The following is a 15744-nucleotide window of genomic DNA, read 5'->3' as shown; positions in this document are numbered from 1 at the left end:
CATGACCTCCTCCTCGCATAAAAGCCGCCAAATGTTTGGCGTATAAAAACAAATAAGACAAAGCACACAGACATAAACCCCCCACGCCCCCAAGATGATCAGCACTGGGAAATTTGTTAGCGTGTCATGTAAATTGCACACAAGAGGAAAACGAGGCCTGGATGGATACATTATGTAAATAAAAGAAATAATAAGCTCACACGGATCCAGAAACAAAAGCCCGGCGTAAAATGCGAACATGTATGTTTGTTATTTGCATGATGCGTTGATGACATTTGGAGTTGGCGTCTTCGCACTTTAAGAATGTGTCGTTTGAATTTGAGATTGTTGTGTATTCGACTTTTATGTTCTATGTAGCATTTGGCAGTTGAGGAGACACACATTTTGAATACTAACTATAATAAACTATGATTTAATAACGCCTTAAGCATGTGTTAAATAATATTATACATATTACAATATGAAATATATTTGATACATCTCTTTTTAGATATACATTTTATTTATAATTCCAATTTATATAGGATGAAATATCAGTAGGCTGCCGTACAATTAAGTAAAACTTCATTGTGTGGAAATAATTCAGCTAGCCAGGTACACTTTAATGTTTTCTACAACAAGTTCTTAAGTTAGCTATTTTATATTTAATTAGAGGAACGGGCAAAATTTTCCAAAAGACTTCTCAAAATTATACCAACAACTGAATTGTCAAGACAGATGAAAAGATGTCTGCCTTTATGCACCTCCTACGCAACTTTTTTCCCAAGTGGTGTCTTCCACGTCCGGAAAGGCATCTCAAGAACCACATTTTCCGCCAGCTCCAGACGAATCACCCAACCGCCGCACTGGTGGCCATCAAACAAAGTGAACAAGTGCTGCCCAAGTGCAGATTCATGCAGTACCGCCGTGCCAATGAGCAAGTGAAGCGATTGGGCATGGTCTCCGAGGATGGCAACAAGATGGTGGAGCTATCGAGCATGACCTGTGCCGCCCCCAACATGATGGACTTCATCCAGCAAAGGTACTGCATGGTCAGCCTGCTGGACAGTGTGCAATTCATGAAGATCGAGGATGTGGACGCAGTTGATCTCCGCCTGTTGCCACCCATCGATTCCCCCGGCAAGATCATCGGCGTGGATTGCAACTATGTGGACAACTGCGATGAGCAGCACATCTCCATCCCAAGGGAACCCAGTTTCCATGTCAAATTCGCCTCGTCGATAACCGGAGCCATGGACAACATTAGGGCGCATAGTTTGGCCAAACACATTGACTATGGCTGCCAGTTGGCCGTGGTTATGGGCAAGAAGTGCCGTGAAGTGTCTGCCAAAGAGGCTCTGAATCACGTATTTGGATTCATGGTGGTCCAGGACATCGTGGCTAGGGACTGGAATGCTCCACTGGGCGGTCACTCAATGGATACTTTCCTGCCATTGGGACCGACAATTGTGCACAGGTGCCATGTGCCAGACGTAAACAATCTGTGGATCAAGACATCCATCAATGGCGAGGAGCGCCAGACGGGCAGCACCCGGAATATGATATTCAAGATCGACTTCCTGATTCACCGCCTATCTCAGTACCTAACTCTCTGTCCGGGCGACATTATACTCACGGGAACACCCGCCGGATCGGGTGCATTCCGCCATCCGTCGTGCTTTTTGAAGCCCGGCGATCTAATTGAGAGCGAAATTCAAAATTTGGGCAAAATGTGCAATAAAGTCGTTAATTCTTATTCTTAATCAAAAACGGAAAATCAAGAAAAGAATCTAAAAACTAAAGTCAACTACTGCTAAGTAATGTGTGGGTTATACAAAAATCCCATTGTTGTTTTTCACCAGACTTCAATGCTAGTTCAATGAATAAAATCGATACAGCTCGAATAAAAATCACATATGTCCCCGAATTCGCCGCAAATTCTGCCATCTTCATTATTGGCCAATAAATTTGTGCCGATGCCAAGCCAGGGATGAACCCAGATAGCCATGTCAGAAGGAAGCCACTGACAGGATCCTAATATGCAACGCGGGAGTGATGTGGTGGCGGGAAAATCATTTTGTAATATAATTTGTTTTGCTCGATGGCTTGCAGGAAGGGGGCGGCCACAAAGATTGGGTGATGGCTACACTTTTATGATACGCCCAAGCATAATCAACATTATCCTCAAAGAGTCACAAGCCGCAAACAAGGAGCCTACAGACGGGCGAGGAATGGGTAGGAATGGGGAATCCCCGCTGCGAAAGCCACGGCGCATTATCATCTCATTGCACAGGACTTAATCCTGCGGCAAGTTATTAAAGCGTAACGCGTTCCGTCCGTGTCCTTTTGCCAACGCCAATGCCAATGCCCCTGCTCCTGCTCCGGCTGCTCGAGTCCTTGGATCCCAGAAGCCTGCTCCCTTTTTATTGTTCGCGCTGCGCTTAACTTGTTTCGCATTGAAACAGGACGAAACAGGACGAGGGGTGTGACTGGGTCGGTAGGCGACGCCGCCTTAATGCTAAATGATCCAATATCCTGTTTCCTGCATTTGTGCTCTGCAGCAGCGTTAAAAGGTCCTTTGTGGCCTCCGCCCAGCCTCCGTTCGCCATTATTTGCCTTGGCCAACTTAAAGATGTTTTCCCTCTAAGCCAACTTTTCACCACCCCCCCCCGTTTCCCCCATTCAGTTATTTGCTTAGCAAAAAGGAAAATGGAATCGGCGGAAAATGTAGCGAGTGGGGTACATAATTTTGTATCTTTTCTTTGCGCACGGCAACTTAAATAGAAGAATGTAAAGTTTTTAATTATGCAACTCATCGCTGACGTTGTCGCATTGTATGCGAAGTGGGCCCATTCCCGCTCCTCAGCCCGTTTATTCCATCTAGTGAGCTGGCCAAAAACTTAAAATACACATAATTAGCCATAGTACCGGGGATACTTCTATTTTCTTCCCGTTTGCTTAGCGACAAAATTTCGCCACCCTCTCCTCATTGTACGTGGTGTGTATCCTTGGGATATCTTTTGGGCTTATTCCACTGCCCCTCCTTTTTGGGCCAAAAACTAGGCCAGTTTCTTTCTGCAAGCTGATGTTTAGTTTGGCATGGAAAACGTCGACGACAAAGGCCTCTGCTAATTAAAGGAAAATATTAATTTCTTATAGTAACTAACTAAAATTTAAAAGAGTTACTCTTGCATTTACTGTCATTTTTGCAAAATTACTATCATTCAAAACATACTTAATCCATATACTTACAACTTTACGGCAGTTAATTAAAACAAGTTCATTACAACTTTCTTTAAAATGTTCTCGAGATCAGGTGAAGTAAAAATTAGATTAACGTTCTGAAATACAATTAAATAACGATTGTTTTGGCAACAATATTATAGCCTTACGTCCTTTGACCGTGGCCATATCACGTTCGGCTACCACCCATTCCGCCCAAGGAGTAAAGAGGCTACCTGGACATGGAAGTCCCGGAAAGGATCGCTTGGTTCTCCTGTCCGAGAATTGGGTCAAGGGACCCATGGGCGTTGGTCTGCTGGCATATATCTGCTCCGGAGACTGTTGTGCCATCAAGCACGAGCACAGCGGCTTATCCTTGGGCATCATGGAGGATGGCTACTACAGCAGTGGAATCACCATTGGCATACTGACCACATTTGCTGTGATAAGACTGCTTCCAGCGATTGCCAAGTGGGCTGATGGCGAGATTGTTGTGAGTGTAGCGGAGTGCTTACTTACAAAGATATCTAACAAATATTCCATTTTATAAGTGGTTATGTTTACTATAGCTAGATTATACATTTTTCTATTAAGCACATTATCCTCTTCCACAGAAAATTGAGTCCGAATACGAAAAAAGTCGTGGATCTGAGAACAAAGCCCTATCGATCTCGCCCCCGAAGGGAAACAAGAATCTTAGCCAGCACAATGCGGATCAAAGCGAGTAGTCGATTTATTTTATTACTTGCCATGTACTAATTAATAAAAATTTGGGTGTTAGAGAAGCTCATTTAGATTCCAGCATATGACAATGTATTAATTAATATTTTCAAGAAATCTGATGAATTTGCGATTTCCATCGCTTATTTAGTTATATAAATACCCTCAAAAAGGGATGTATGATTAGAAGTAGTGCATAGCTCAACTTGTTTGCTTGCCACATTTTATTCCAGGCATGGAGTTTGCAGTGGAACCCACTTTTTAGAGGAGAGCTCCTCGCGGCATGGGGATGGAAGCACATAAAATGTTACATGTCGTAATATTCACCACAAGCAACTCGCAACAAGCCAAAGTCAAAACATGCCGAGAAACATGGCATTGAAGGCAGTTGCCAAACAAAATGGGGGGATCCCCGACCAGGAAGAGGCGGCAACAATGAAAGGATGCCCAAAGAGCGCAAAAAGAAAACAACATTTTCCTCTCGTTTTTTCCTTTATTTTTCCTCCGGCACGACATAATCTTTTTAACAATTTGTATTTGGGGATGCGGATGCTGGCGGTGTGGATATGACACATATCCCGACCAAAGTCAATGCCGAAGTATGCAGAAATTTGTTTTGTTTTTTGCTTTTTGTTTTTAGGGCTCTTTGGGCTCTTTTTTTTCAGCTGCTTTGTTATACATAATCCTGGAGAGGTGTGACATTTGTATGTATAAATTTCAACTTTGATCCGCAAAGGATAACCCTCGGGTGGCCAAAGCCAATTGCCAGGCACGAAATCTAAATAAACACACAGCAAAACACCACACACCAAACACAAAAGCGGAAAGCAAACGAGTCCCAACAAAAAATGTGGCCACGTTTCGTGTGCTCGAGATCTGTGGCTGGAACTCCTCGAGTTGCAAACCTCCGACTCCTCCACACTTAAGTTGTCAAAATCAGCACAGGATTCCCACTCATGTGTGTGTGTGTTTGTGTGCTGGGAAAATGTTATTTTCTTTTCATTTAACTGTCATGTATTTTGCATACACAAAAGCCAGCTCCTGTCGGTGCCAAATTGAATGCCCCTAAAGAGAAATGTTCCCAGCTTTGTTTACTCTGCACTTTCTGGCGTAGGTGTTGTGACATTTGACCGCCGACGTCTGTTAAACATCAAACGGAAATTTCTTGCTTATTTTTATTCGCTTTTTCGGGGACATTAATCACACCTTTTTGGGCATTCGAATGAGCAAATTGACATTCCAAGAAATGGAATTCTCAAAATGCGTATTTGCCAGAAAAAGTAATTTGAAAAAGTTTGTAAGAGTGGCAATTTGACCAACAAGTTTCATTTAAATATGGATATCAATATTAAATAGTGCTTATTTGTAGATTTTAATTTGGTATTTACCAAATAAAATATTTGCAGTGGAGTAAAATGCACCTTAAGTATGTACAGCCCTTCTCTTAATTAAAACTCTTTAATTTTCCAACTACAACATTTTCTCACAGCTTGACTGCTGATTATCCCATCTTGATATGAATAACTTTTAAAAGTGCCTAAGTGGTCTGTAATGGATTTAAGCACACGCAGCTTCCCTCCATTACAATTAAAATTTCACATACCAACCTAAGCCCATCGCGTGCCTTTTTCCTATAACCCAAAATCCTGTAGGGAAGTTATGGCTCTGTGAAAATCCTCTAACGCCCGATAATTATGTAGAATATTTCCTGCGATAATTGCTTGATTTGCACAATGTGTGTTGATGTTTTCATAATGGATGCTTTCGGGGCATAAATTACAAGTTGCAAAAGGGGAAGGACAGCTCTTTCTCTGGCTGGCATGTGGTGAACAAATGTGGCATACAGCTCGGAGTCGAGTGACAGATTGATAAGAGTTGTAGAAGGGAGAAATACTCTCTGCAAGGGAGAGAATTAACACATTTGCGTTCGATCAGGATAATGATGATGCTGGGGTGCTTACCATAACCCTAAGCAGGGATCAGGGTGGTTTTCAACCCCCCTTCCATACGGGATTTTCCTTAGGGTGTGCCAAACAGTGGCAGCTGCCGTTGCGCAGTTATGGAAAACCCATTTCCCCTTAACGCATGCGTCAAACTAGATTTATGTACGGATGCACTTTCATAATTTTCCACTCGCCATCAACAATTGTATCCCTTTGTTTCCCGCATAGACTGAAAAGTCCAGTTTGCTTTCGTTTTCAAGTGCATCAAGTACGAAACGCATTGACTCTGTCAATTTCGGAGCATTTGCAATTATTTCTGTTATAGGCATTTTCCAATAACAGATCATTATCAAGCTACCTTATGAGGGTGTAGTGTCCTGTAATGTCAGCTGGCCAGTTGCGTTAAATGAGCCAACTCCATTTCGATTTGTCCAGCATTTCCTGTTCATAAATTGGATCGGCTTCAAAGAGATTAGAGTCTTTATGGGTAGCAATAACTTGGGAAACTAATGTGAAATGTGTCGGGTTTTGGATAGTAAGGGAATATAACTCTTGGGCAAACAATGTTTTGCAATTGAAATATAGTGAATGCTAATCATCGCAACACGGTTTTTAAAATAGTAAAATTCATTTGAAATTTATTTATTCTTATGTTTGTTTACTAAACTCACTTTTAAGGGCTTAGTAGCGTCACAACTTAAAATCAAACACTCCGCAGAACGTTCATTCAACACCGAGTCATTGCGACCAGTTGAGTGCGACTAAGTCCATTTAATCAGCAATTAACTCCAGTCAACAAATCAAAGTAAAGCTGAGCGAGTGATTTCAATTTTAATTGCCCAAACCCATCATCATTCACACGAGAAGCCCTCGATGCGCAGAGCTGGTTGGAAAAAATAGTGTTAAGACCTAAGCTTACTTAATGTGACCACTTTGAGCGGTGTCGACGGCAGCGAGAGTTGCCTACTTAACGGACATCTGGGAATACTCTATATATATACAGTATTGGAGTACATATAAAACGGGTAAGAGGAGTGACAACGATAGGAGGACTACTTCGTAAGCGGCTTAGGGCAATAAATTGTTCAAGGCCCGGCTGCATTTTCACCCGCTCGCCTGTAAAAGTTTGAACAAAGTGGCCAACAAAATGCAGCGTTTTTGTCATTCTTCTCTCGGCCTTCCCATTTTGGTTTATTTTTTTTCACAATTTACCACAATGATTAATCACCCAGAAGGAGGCGTTTTCCCTTCCGTCCTGTTGGTAATATAATATTTGTCATAGTTCATAATTTAGATATTTTTGTATCCAGAGGGGTGGAACAAAGCAAAGCAGAGCAGCAAAGCAAAAAAAGGGAAATAATAAAATATTGCAGTCTGGTAAAAAACATCAACTGCATATGTTGCACCCAGTTCAAGTGCAGTCGAGAGGGTTTTATGTTTTTGGGGGTTGGGAAGTTAGGAAGTTGGGGGTTCCAGGGCACCGAGGGGTTGAGTTTGTTTGCGCACACTTTGTGTACAGTTGAGGGGTGACCACGGTGATATATCCTGGTATATTTGCCCAGTCTCACTATCGATGTATCGAGGTTTTTTGTTTGCCTTGAGGGTTGATTCAATGCGGAACTGTCGCACTGTTGCAATTGTGCAGGTCAAGTTAGTAGGTGTTTCCCGGCGAATTTGCGGTTGCATTGAACCTGGTTAACCAAAAGGATTGGTGTAGTAGCGATGTAATCAAGGGAGGGTAGCAAATAGTGCACAGAAGGATAAGTAGAACGGAATTAAAAGAATGTCAAGACTTACTGTATAAATAAATACACGCATTTGTTGAAGGTTATTGAAGCTTTATTAACACACAATGTATATAGGGATTGAAATTTAACCTCTTGAATGCTGGTATTGTTTGACATAAGTTAACATTTTTTAAACAAGGTACATATAAAGCTTTTCAACAAATAAATGACAGTGCGCTGCAGCGTTCTAAGTTTAAAGAAATTCCCAATTCACCCAAGTAACTGCACTTAACCATTCCCAATTAAAAGGCGGCAAAGGTGATTTTCTCACCTGGAGTCGGGCAATCAGAGAAGTCATCCAAGATGCAGGTTTGCACGATAACAAGCCACACACAAAGCCAATCGCTTGGACAAAGGGGAAATTTGCTTGGCAAGGATAATAGGTGGATAATTTATTAGCCATAGACCAGCATTGAGTATCGAATGGATGCACGTTGAATGTTGGATGACAACTGCAAAACTGCAGCCAGATTGCCCAGATAGAGAAACGTATGTGTGGATGCGGGCCTGTGCTGCAATGGGAGATTTGCCTGGGATGGAATATAGGAGTACAGGATGCCAAACAAACGGACAAAGGACGAGTGTTTAGAGTAAACACAAAGGCGACCATAATACAATCATAATTGCATTTTTACAACATCCCAGGGAGAGTGTGTCGGATTTTATGCTCCCAACTTCGGTTATTGACAGTTCACACCAAGGACATGCGTTGAGTCCTAAGCACCCAGTACAAAAACACACGAACCGAGGCGAAATTAAATTTTTATCTAATATAAACTCGCAGCAGGCACTCGTCCCTTTTGCGTTCTGTTGCTACTCAGTCCCTTTTTTTTGCAGAGCAATATGAGCGATATGGCTCAAGGACATTCCAGGAAATGACAAGGGACACACACACACAAGCGCTGTGAGTTTTCACACCAATTCCCGGAGGATGCACAACGTTCTGGCCAATGTCCTTCAGTGGAGCATTAATTTGACTTATCCCTGGGACAGCGGGACAGCGGGCCAACAGCAAGGACACGCACTCGGTTGGAAAAGTGCAATTAATGTCGAACAATGGCGACTTTTGTCAGCTCTGGACACACACGCGAACGGCCAAGGATGCACAGACCATTAGCCACGATCCAGGACCCAAGTCCAAGGACCTTGTGCATAATTAGCCGGCACTCAGAATGGGTTGACTGTCCTTCGGGCCAAGTCAAGGTCCAATTGCACAATGCCATCGGGACACACACGGCGCAGCAACCTTGAGTCATAATTGGGGTCCTGCAGGATAATGAGTGTTTTTCGCTAAACCACGCGCCGCGCATGCGCAGAATCGGGCCCAAAGGCGAATGCAAGGCGTGCGCTGATAATAAACACATATAACTTATCCTCAAGGTTAACTGAAGGTCCTAGCAGGTCCCTGAATATTCTTAATTACAGTCCATAAAGTAGAAATTGAGTCGTAAGGCAAAGTCCAAAGGACTAATAGCCTGCGGAGTTCTGTGATCCATTAAGAAGTATCGCTCAGATAAATATATTCATTGAGTGACATCCGAAGGACGTGAAAATAGATAAGCTCATTCTTAAAAGTGCGTTGTTTTATTATGGCTATAATATATCTAGCCCACGTGCTCTGTAAATCGTTTAAAGTTTCTACGAAAATCGAGTATTATTAGAAAAGACTGGAAGAATTTTCACACGGTTACGTTTCCATATAAGTGAAGTAAATTCATACCATTTTTTCCCTTTCTTTACGCTCTTAAATTTCTAGTGATATATTGCTGGATTATATTTTAAATGCTAGTTCCCTTTGTCATGTTGAATTTATAGAGAAGAATCATTAGTGTACTTAAAATACTATACAAAAATAAGTCAGCATAATGCAAAATAATTTTTTAAAATACTACAAAGTACAACTGCATACCTTAGTTAAACAAGTTGATTTAAATGCAAGTCTCCTTCCACCTGATAGAAGTCATGGAGTTCCTCAGTCAATTATCATGCCATCGAACCAAGTCCCAAGTCGTGAAGTGCATCTTTGCTTTGTCCTTGCGATTCGCCCACGGAATCACTTGGGAGACCGATCTTGAGCCGCGCTCTTGAGTCGCAAAGTGCACTTATGTCAATGCCGCATTAAATAACTAAATCAAGCTCAAACATGGACATCGCCTTGAGATTATCCCACAAAGATGCAGTGGGCATAGTGGAATGGGGTGGAGGTGGAGCTGGAGTGGTCGGTATACCCTGTAGGGCGACAAACATAGGAGGCTGAATGTTGCGGCGACCCAAAGTGGATGCCAAATAACCATAATGGTGTTTATCCACAAGTTCATTTCGCTGTTTAAACATGCCTCCGAATTCAGCCCCGACACAATAAACAAGCCAACTGGATGCGAGATGCCATCGGCTGCGGCGCCCCAAACATTTCGGTGTGTGTTTTTTATTCCATTTGAGCCTGTTCCCTCTGGGGCATAGACTACCGACTTCGATGGATGGATGGTTGGATGGATGGCTGGATGGATGGACGACTGGAATGGGTCGTCATGGGGAGCAGATGGGGTAGCAGATTGGACCACTTGAAACCAAACGCGGTAGCCACTCACGAGAATCGAGCATCGAGCATCGAAGTGCATTGCGCTGTTATTTTAACGATTATGCTGATGAGCAGCGATGACCAGCGATGGCCAGCGAGATGGCGACGCGGGCGATGATCCATCAGAGTTCTGGACATGGAAATGCAATTTGTGTAATTTATGCCGATGCTCGGCGAACGCAACCAAATACTCAATTTTCTGTGTGTGTGTGTGCTTGTGTGTGCCTCCGATTAGCCAGGCGATCCGCCAGATACAAAATGTTCGTTCGGCTATCGAAGATGCGGAGCCTAAGCCACTTGTCTGCCTCGTTCGGACTCCACCTGAATGCGATCCCCGCTTTTGATTTATGATTTCAACAACACAGAAATTAAAAGCCTTTCGGGTTTAGCGTTTTGGGTTGCTGTCTGGATGAATGCCTGACCTGCAGCAAATGTTGTCATCGGGAGAAATGGTACTGGGAATGCCATCATCAATTAATAAAATACCTCTAATTTCTCTTCTTTGAGAGTTCGTCCATCCAGAGGGCACATCAATCAGCTTATCATATCACTCGGCCTGAGTAGACAGTTTAAATGTCAATTAGAGTTAGGGCTAGACTAGCTGAAGATCATTAAATATAAATTATGAGGGTCTTGAACTGGTCCCAAAAGCTATAAGCCAGTAAGACGGTAGCTGGGAGCCTGGAGGCTGAGACCACTTTTGTGAAAATCTCCGGGAGAATCAATCAGAATTATGGTAAGTAGTCAGATGGTTTACCTGCAGTAAAGTCCCAACTTTATGCACCATCAAACTCTATTTCAACACAGGAAAAATTAACACAATGTGTACTAAATATTTACATAATGTAATAAGTTAAGCGACTACAAAAAATATAGTTATATCTCTTCTTTTAATTAGATAATAGTAAAGAAATTATTTATATTTATATTTATATTTAATCTTTTTTGTACCTATTTGTTGGTATTTAGTAGATATGCGATAAAAATTTGTCTAGATCTAAGGCATATGTAACAAAAGTTGGATAGTTCATCGGATATATATACTCGTATAGTAGATTGCAGAAATAGTGTATGTTTTTCCCTGTGCACTGACACGTAACTTGCAGTGGATTCTCCTCCCATCGAAGAGCGGAATTTACTATTTGGCAATATTTTGGCTTTATGAGTGCATCAAGGATATATGCGGGCAGGAGCAGAAGCAGGAGCAGGAGCGGAAGCAGGAAGGACGCGTCGCAACCTTCGACTGAGTTGTGTTGACTCGGCGACAAATCGTTGCCAACTCGAGCGTCCCGGCCAAAAAGCAAAGCAAATCAGAGCAGTAAAATCTCAACTGCAGCGAAGAGTGAGCGAGGGCAGGCAATAGCATTTCATTGACGTTAATAAATGACCGGAAGGACATTGTATGGCATGCCCTGGCGTGGCAATAAACAAACAAAAGCAGAAAAGAAGGACCAGCCAGCGAGGAGTTCGGACCCCAGACCCCGGACCACGGACCTGTTCGCCACTGTCCTGTCCAGTCGACGAGTCCTGGATCTCCCTGCATTTTCGGACCAGGTCCTGTTGCATTTTTGGCCAGCCGGAAGTTTACTGCAGCGTCTGGCACCCTTTTGCTCCTCTACCCGGTTTGTTCTTTTTCACATTTTGTTGCCTTTTGCCGCTGCTAAAATTTCATTTCACTGCGAATTTTTCACAGGATGAAAAGCAGCTGCTTTCCAGGATGCTGCTTAGGTGTGGGAACCGAAATCGCCTTTTCTTGGCTCGCAAAAATCAATCGCAGTTAGTCGGAAGTACTTGCGCACTTTGCGCTGAACATTTTACGCAATGATTAATTGCCATCCTTGTTAGTGCGAGGATACCATGGGAAGGAAATGGGTTTTTTCTTTTTGTTCGCTCGCAATCGGCAAAGGATCTGAAGGAGCTGTGGAGTTGAGTGTGGGAAGATTTTAAAGCAGCTTTAAATTAAATTTAATGTTTACGTGTAAGGGAGACTTGAATACATTTTTAAGAATTCTAGTTGCTGAACAACATTCAGGTGGCTGGTAAGAACATTGTTATTGCAATAAAAGATTGTATGCCCAAAATTATTATTATTATTATAAAACCTAGTATAATTAGAATTGTGTAGAAGTATGTTTTAAAATGTGTATTGTAAATTTGAATTTTATAAAATTAGAGTGCATGCAAATCTAGCAATTTGTTTCGTGAAGCAATCCTGCTATTAAATCTAAAGACTGCAGATGTCGAACACAATATCACTATTCAAAACACATAGTTAACCCACTAACTTATGGAGAATCATGCTGTACGACAATTTGTAGCTCGTAGCGCAAATTGCAGCCACAACCTACGCCACGCCAATCAAGTTTCAATCGAGTTGTCGAGGAAGCTCTATAAATTCCGGCTGGTCAATGTCAAGGCAGTTGGATACCAGGAAGGACGAGGGGCAGCAGGAGCAGCAGCGGCGGCAGCAGCACATCCTGTTAATGGCAACAAACTACGTAATAATAATTGTCAATTGCCAACACGTACGATGATTACACATGTTCCAAAACGGCCAGCTGCAGCCTTCAGACTTTGTACTCGGCTCTTGGCCGTTGGCTGGTGGAGAAGCCATTTAACGTAATATGGGTAATATGTGAGACAGGCCCCTAAGTAGCCTTAAGGCCAGGATAACACAGGGCATTACAGGCGACAGAGCCAGAGCCAGGGCCAAAGACAGAGACACAGAGAACGACACCGATACCGAAAGCGTTGGAGAGGAGTTACCCGGTCGCAATGCCCGGTAATCCCCAATTAAATTTTATTCTAAAGCAATTTGCCAAAATAGTTTTCCTTTCGGCAGGAAGATAAGCAAACAGTTTGCCGCTCCCCATTCAATATTTTCTTTTGGTTATTGTAAAAATTGTCATGGGCGCGCTACCCGTAAATAGCCTCGTAAACATGAGGATTAGCCTTTGTATTCCACCGACACAGAGTCCTGGCCAAAAGTGTCACTCACTCGAAAGACAAATATTGCCTTTGGCCGGAAAGGAAGCGGATATGTCGCAAGATTTTCCAATGGCGAGGACAACAATGCATACACATATGTATCCTGGCCCGACTCCCTATGTGTCGCTCACAATTGTATGCATGACATTGATGGTCCTTCGATACGAAATCCAATTGCACAGCTGCCTCGCCCAAGTAAATATGAAACAAATGCACAATTTCTGACTTTTCGTCTTAGCTAGGTGTTCTCGCATCGGAAGTATTCCCTGAAGACATGGCTGCTGAAAAATTGTCATGAAATTGGCCAACAATGAGCAACGAATGCCCTGTCATCTGGGGAATGCAATTGTATATCCAAGCCATTCGATCGGGGTTCGATTTCCATCACAGGTAGTAGTCACTGCGTGATTCCCATCCGGTAGCATTGTGTCACGGTTTTAATAAGCGCATCTAATGTTTTGCGGAAGACTTATGTGGTTAGGACGAGAATGACACAGGAAGTTGGCCGAGACAAATTGCAAGGAAGCTGCTGGAAGGTATTATGCTCCCCAAGGAACCGTCTCAGAATTCTTTTCTTCGTACAAATAATTTTTAATCGTTCCGGTTTTTATTTATTGCGCAATAAACGAGTCTTTGTTGGATATTCACTCCTTTCACATTAAAATTTAAATCATGAAATTTAATATTTGAGCTCTTTTTAAACGACATGTATGTTGCTCCTCAGAAATGTATAATCTATCAAAATTAAAACAAACTTTAATAAGCAATGACATAGGCACATCTCTTAAACCCGATGATGGGCTTGTTTATTTTTATTTACTCAAGAATTCATTAAACCTACATTACGCTTAACCACAATCTCCAGACCTTCGCCTAGACCTACTAATCGTGGGCACTTAACAGCTCGGCAATCAAGTGAAGAAGATCCCAGATGACAGCCACTCATCAGAATGAGCGAAATTGTAACAATGAAAGAAGAAATCACTGCAATTATGTGAAACAATTTTCCAAAGAGATACAATTAGGTAGGGACCGGCGCAACTGAGGAACCTGTTCGAGAGTCATATTTTGCTTTAATTAATACATTTCTTGGATGGGGGGAAATGCAAGGTCGAGATCCGAATGGAACAATGTATCACGATGATGATGATGGTGATGGCTAGGCGACAGGTAAGCCAAAGATCCCCGAACTCGCTACCTTTAAGGATAAGAAACGCCTCGAAATCCAAAGTTGATGTCCGTTATTAAAAAAGGTAAACTGAAAACTGGTTTTAATGCAGGTCCAGAGCACACGCAAGCGATTACGGAAATTATGGGGTCAGTCCCAGGACAATGCGTGAAGGTATTTCCTCCCGATCCCGATCCTGATCCATATCAAGTGCGCTCCTGACGTGTGCAGGTGCATTCCGCCGAATGGGAAAGTGTTTTCCCCGCCCTTCCGCCCCGCTGCCGTAATTAAAATTGCCAAAATAGTGGCAAGCTGGAAAATATATCCACCAAGCGAGCATATCAGCCTGATAGCCTGGCCAACAGCTACTGGCAAATAGCCAAGTTAAGTGCACTCAGAAAAATGTGGTTTGTAATGGTGAGTAGGATTTTATCTAAATTGTGTATATACAAAATTTATTAATTATTGTATTAATGTAATACTTCAGTCGTGATTGAAGAAGTGGATGGTTTTAATTCAAAATGCCAGTACTTCAAAAACTCACTCTTGTTCGTTATTAAATCTATTCAAGAAGGTTTTCTAATTTCAAAACATCAAAACCACGAACAGCCCGGACATCAGGGACACCATGGACACTCCAATCAGCTTACAATATTCTCGGATTCAATGTTATTTGCTTTAAAAGCGTTCGGCACTCTTATTGGTATATCTTAATTGGTATTAATTTACCACAGAATATTGAATACTTTATGTTTGGGTATTGAATTGAGCCGCGTCGTGGCCAACATATTTCACCTCCACATTCGAGTGTTTCTCGTGGTCCAGAGCAGCGTTCCCAATTCCAATTCCAGTCCGAATCTGAATCCGAATCCGAGTCCAAGACAGCGACCATTCCGCTGATAACGGCATGAATAATGTGTCGGTGCACTGCTGCATTTGTCTCTGCCAACGGCAGCTCGGCTTGGACTCGGATTCGACTTGGTTTGAACTTGGTTTGGATGCTGGCCAAGACACATGCGGGTCATTGGCTCAGAGAACCACGAGGGGCTTTGTTTTGGGTTGCTTTGGGTTTGCTTTTAATTAAAAGAAACTTTGGCTTAGATAAGGCCGCGTAGATAGGCCCCCAAATGCAGCAGAGTGCCCGATTGACATTATCGGCGTTCTTTTTGGGTGGAGAATATTTAATAAACGTTATCATTGAAATACGAGCAAGCGGCTCGATACGAAAAGTTTAATTTTCACTGGCAAGAGACATTTTTAATGAGATTTTTGATAGTCCGAACAGGTTGTACTATCAGCTGTTAAACATGCGCTTTCCAAATTAAGTTTGGAAAATCTAAATGGAAGCAAACGATAGAA

General features: G+C 42.4%; 2 protein-coding genes across 2 annotated transcripts; both read left to right on the top strand.

Moving 5' to 3' along the window:
• Positions 1–552: 552 nt before the first annotated feature.
• LOC6533978 (fumarylacetoacetate hydrolase domain-containing protein 2A) lies at positions 553–1906 on the top strand. The gene has a single exon (XM_002094637.4). The coding sequence runs from the start codon at positions 726–728 to the stop codon at positions 1740–1742; it is 1017 nt and encodes a 338-aa protein (XP_002094673.1). The 5' UTR covers positions 553–725; the 3' UTR covers positions 1743–1906.
• A 1274-nt stretch (positions 1907–3180) lies between these two features.
• LOC6533977 (ATP synthase subunit b, mitochondrial) lies at positions 3181–4005 on the top strand. Its single transcript, XM_002094636.4, has 3 exons — positions 3181–3295; positions 3366–3694; positions 3816–4005. Exons 1-3 carry the CDS (start codon positions 3280–3282, stop codon positions 3927–3929), a joined length of 459 nt encoding a protein of 152 aa, XP_002094672.2. The 5' UTR covers positions 3181–3279; the 3' UTR covers positions 3930–4005.
• Positions 4006–15744: the final 11739 nt, after the last annotated feature.

Source organism: Drosophila yakuba, chromosome 3L (assembly GCF_016746365.2).
Source record: "Drosophila yakuba strain Tai18E2 chromosome 3L, Prin_Dyak_Tai18E2_2.1, whole genome shotgun sequence".
Classification (NCBI taxonomy): Eukaryota; Metazoa; Arthropoda; class Insecta; order Diptera; family Drosophilidae; genus Drosophila; species Drosophila yakuba.
The sequence above is the reverse complement of the archived record's forward strand: the minus strand, read 5'-3'. Positions and strand labels throughout refer to the sequence as shown.

What these genes read in the sequence shown, in the direction of transcription:
- LOC6533977 (XM_002094636.4), top strand. An exon ending in GGGCTGATGGCGAGATTGTT is followed by an intron (nt 3,695 to 3,815) that starts GTGAGTGTAGCG and finishes CCTCTTCCACAG; the next exon opens with AAAATTGAGTCCGAATACGA.
- LOC6533978 (XM_002094637.4), top strand. Translation starts at nt 726, where the DNA reads ATGTCTGCCTTTATGCACCTCCTACGCAACTTTTTTCCCAAGTGGTGT.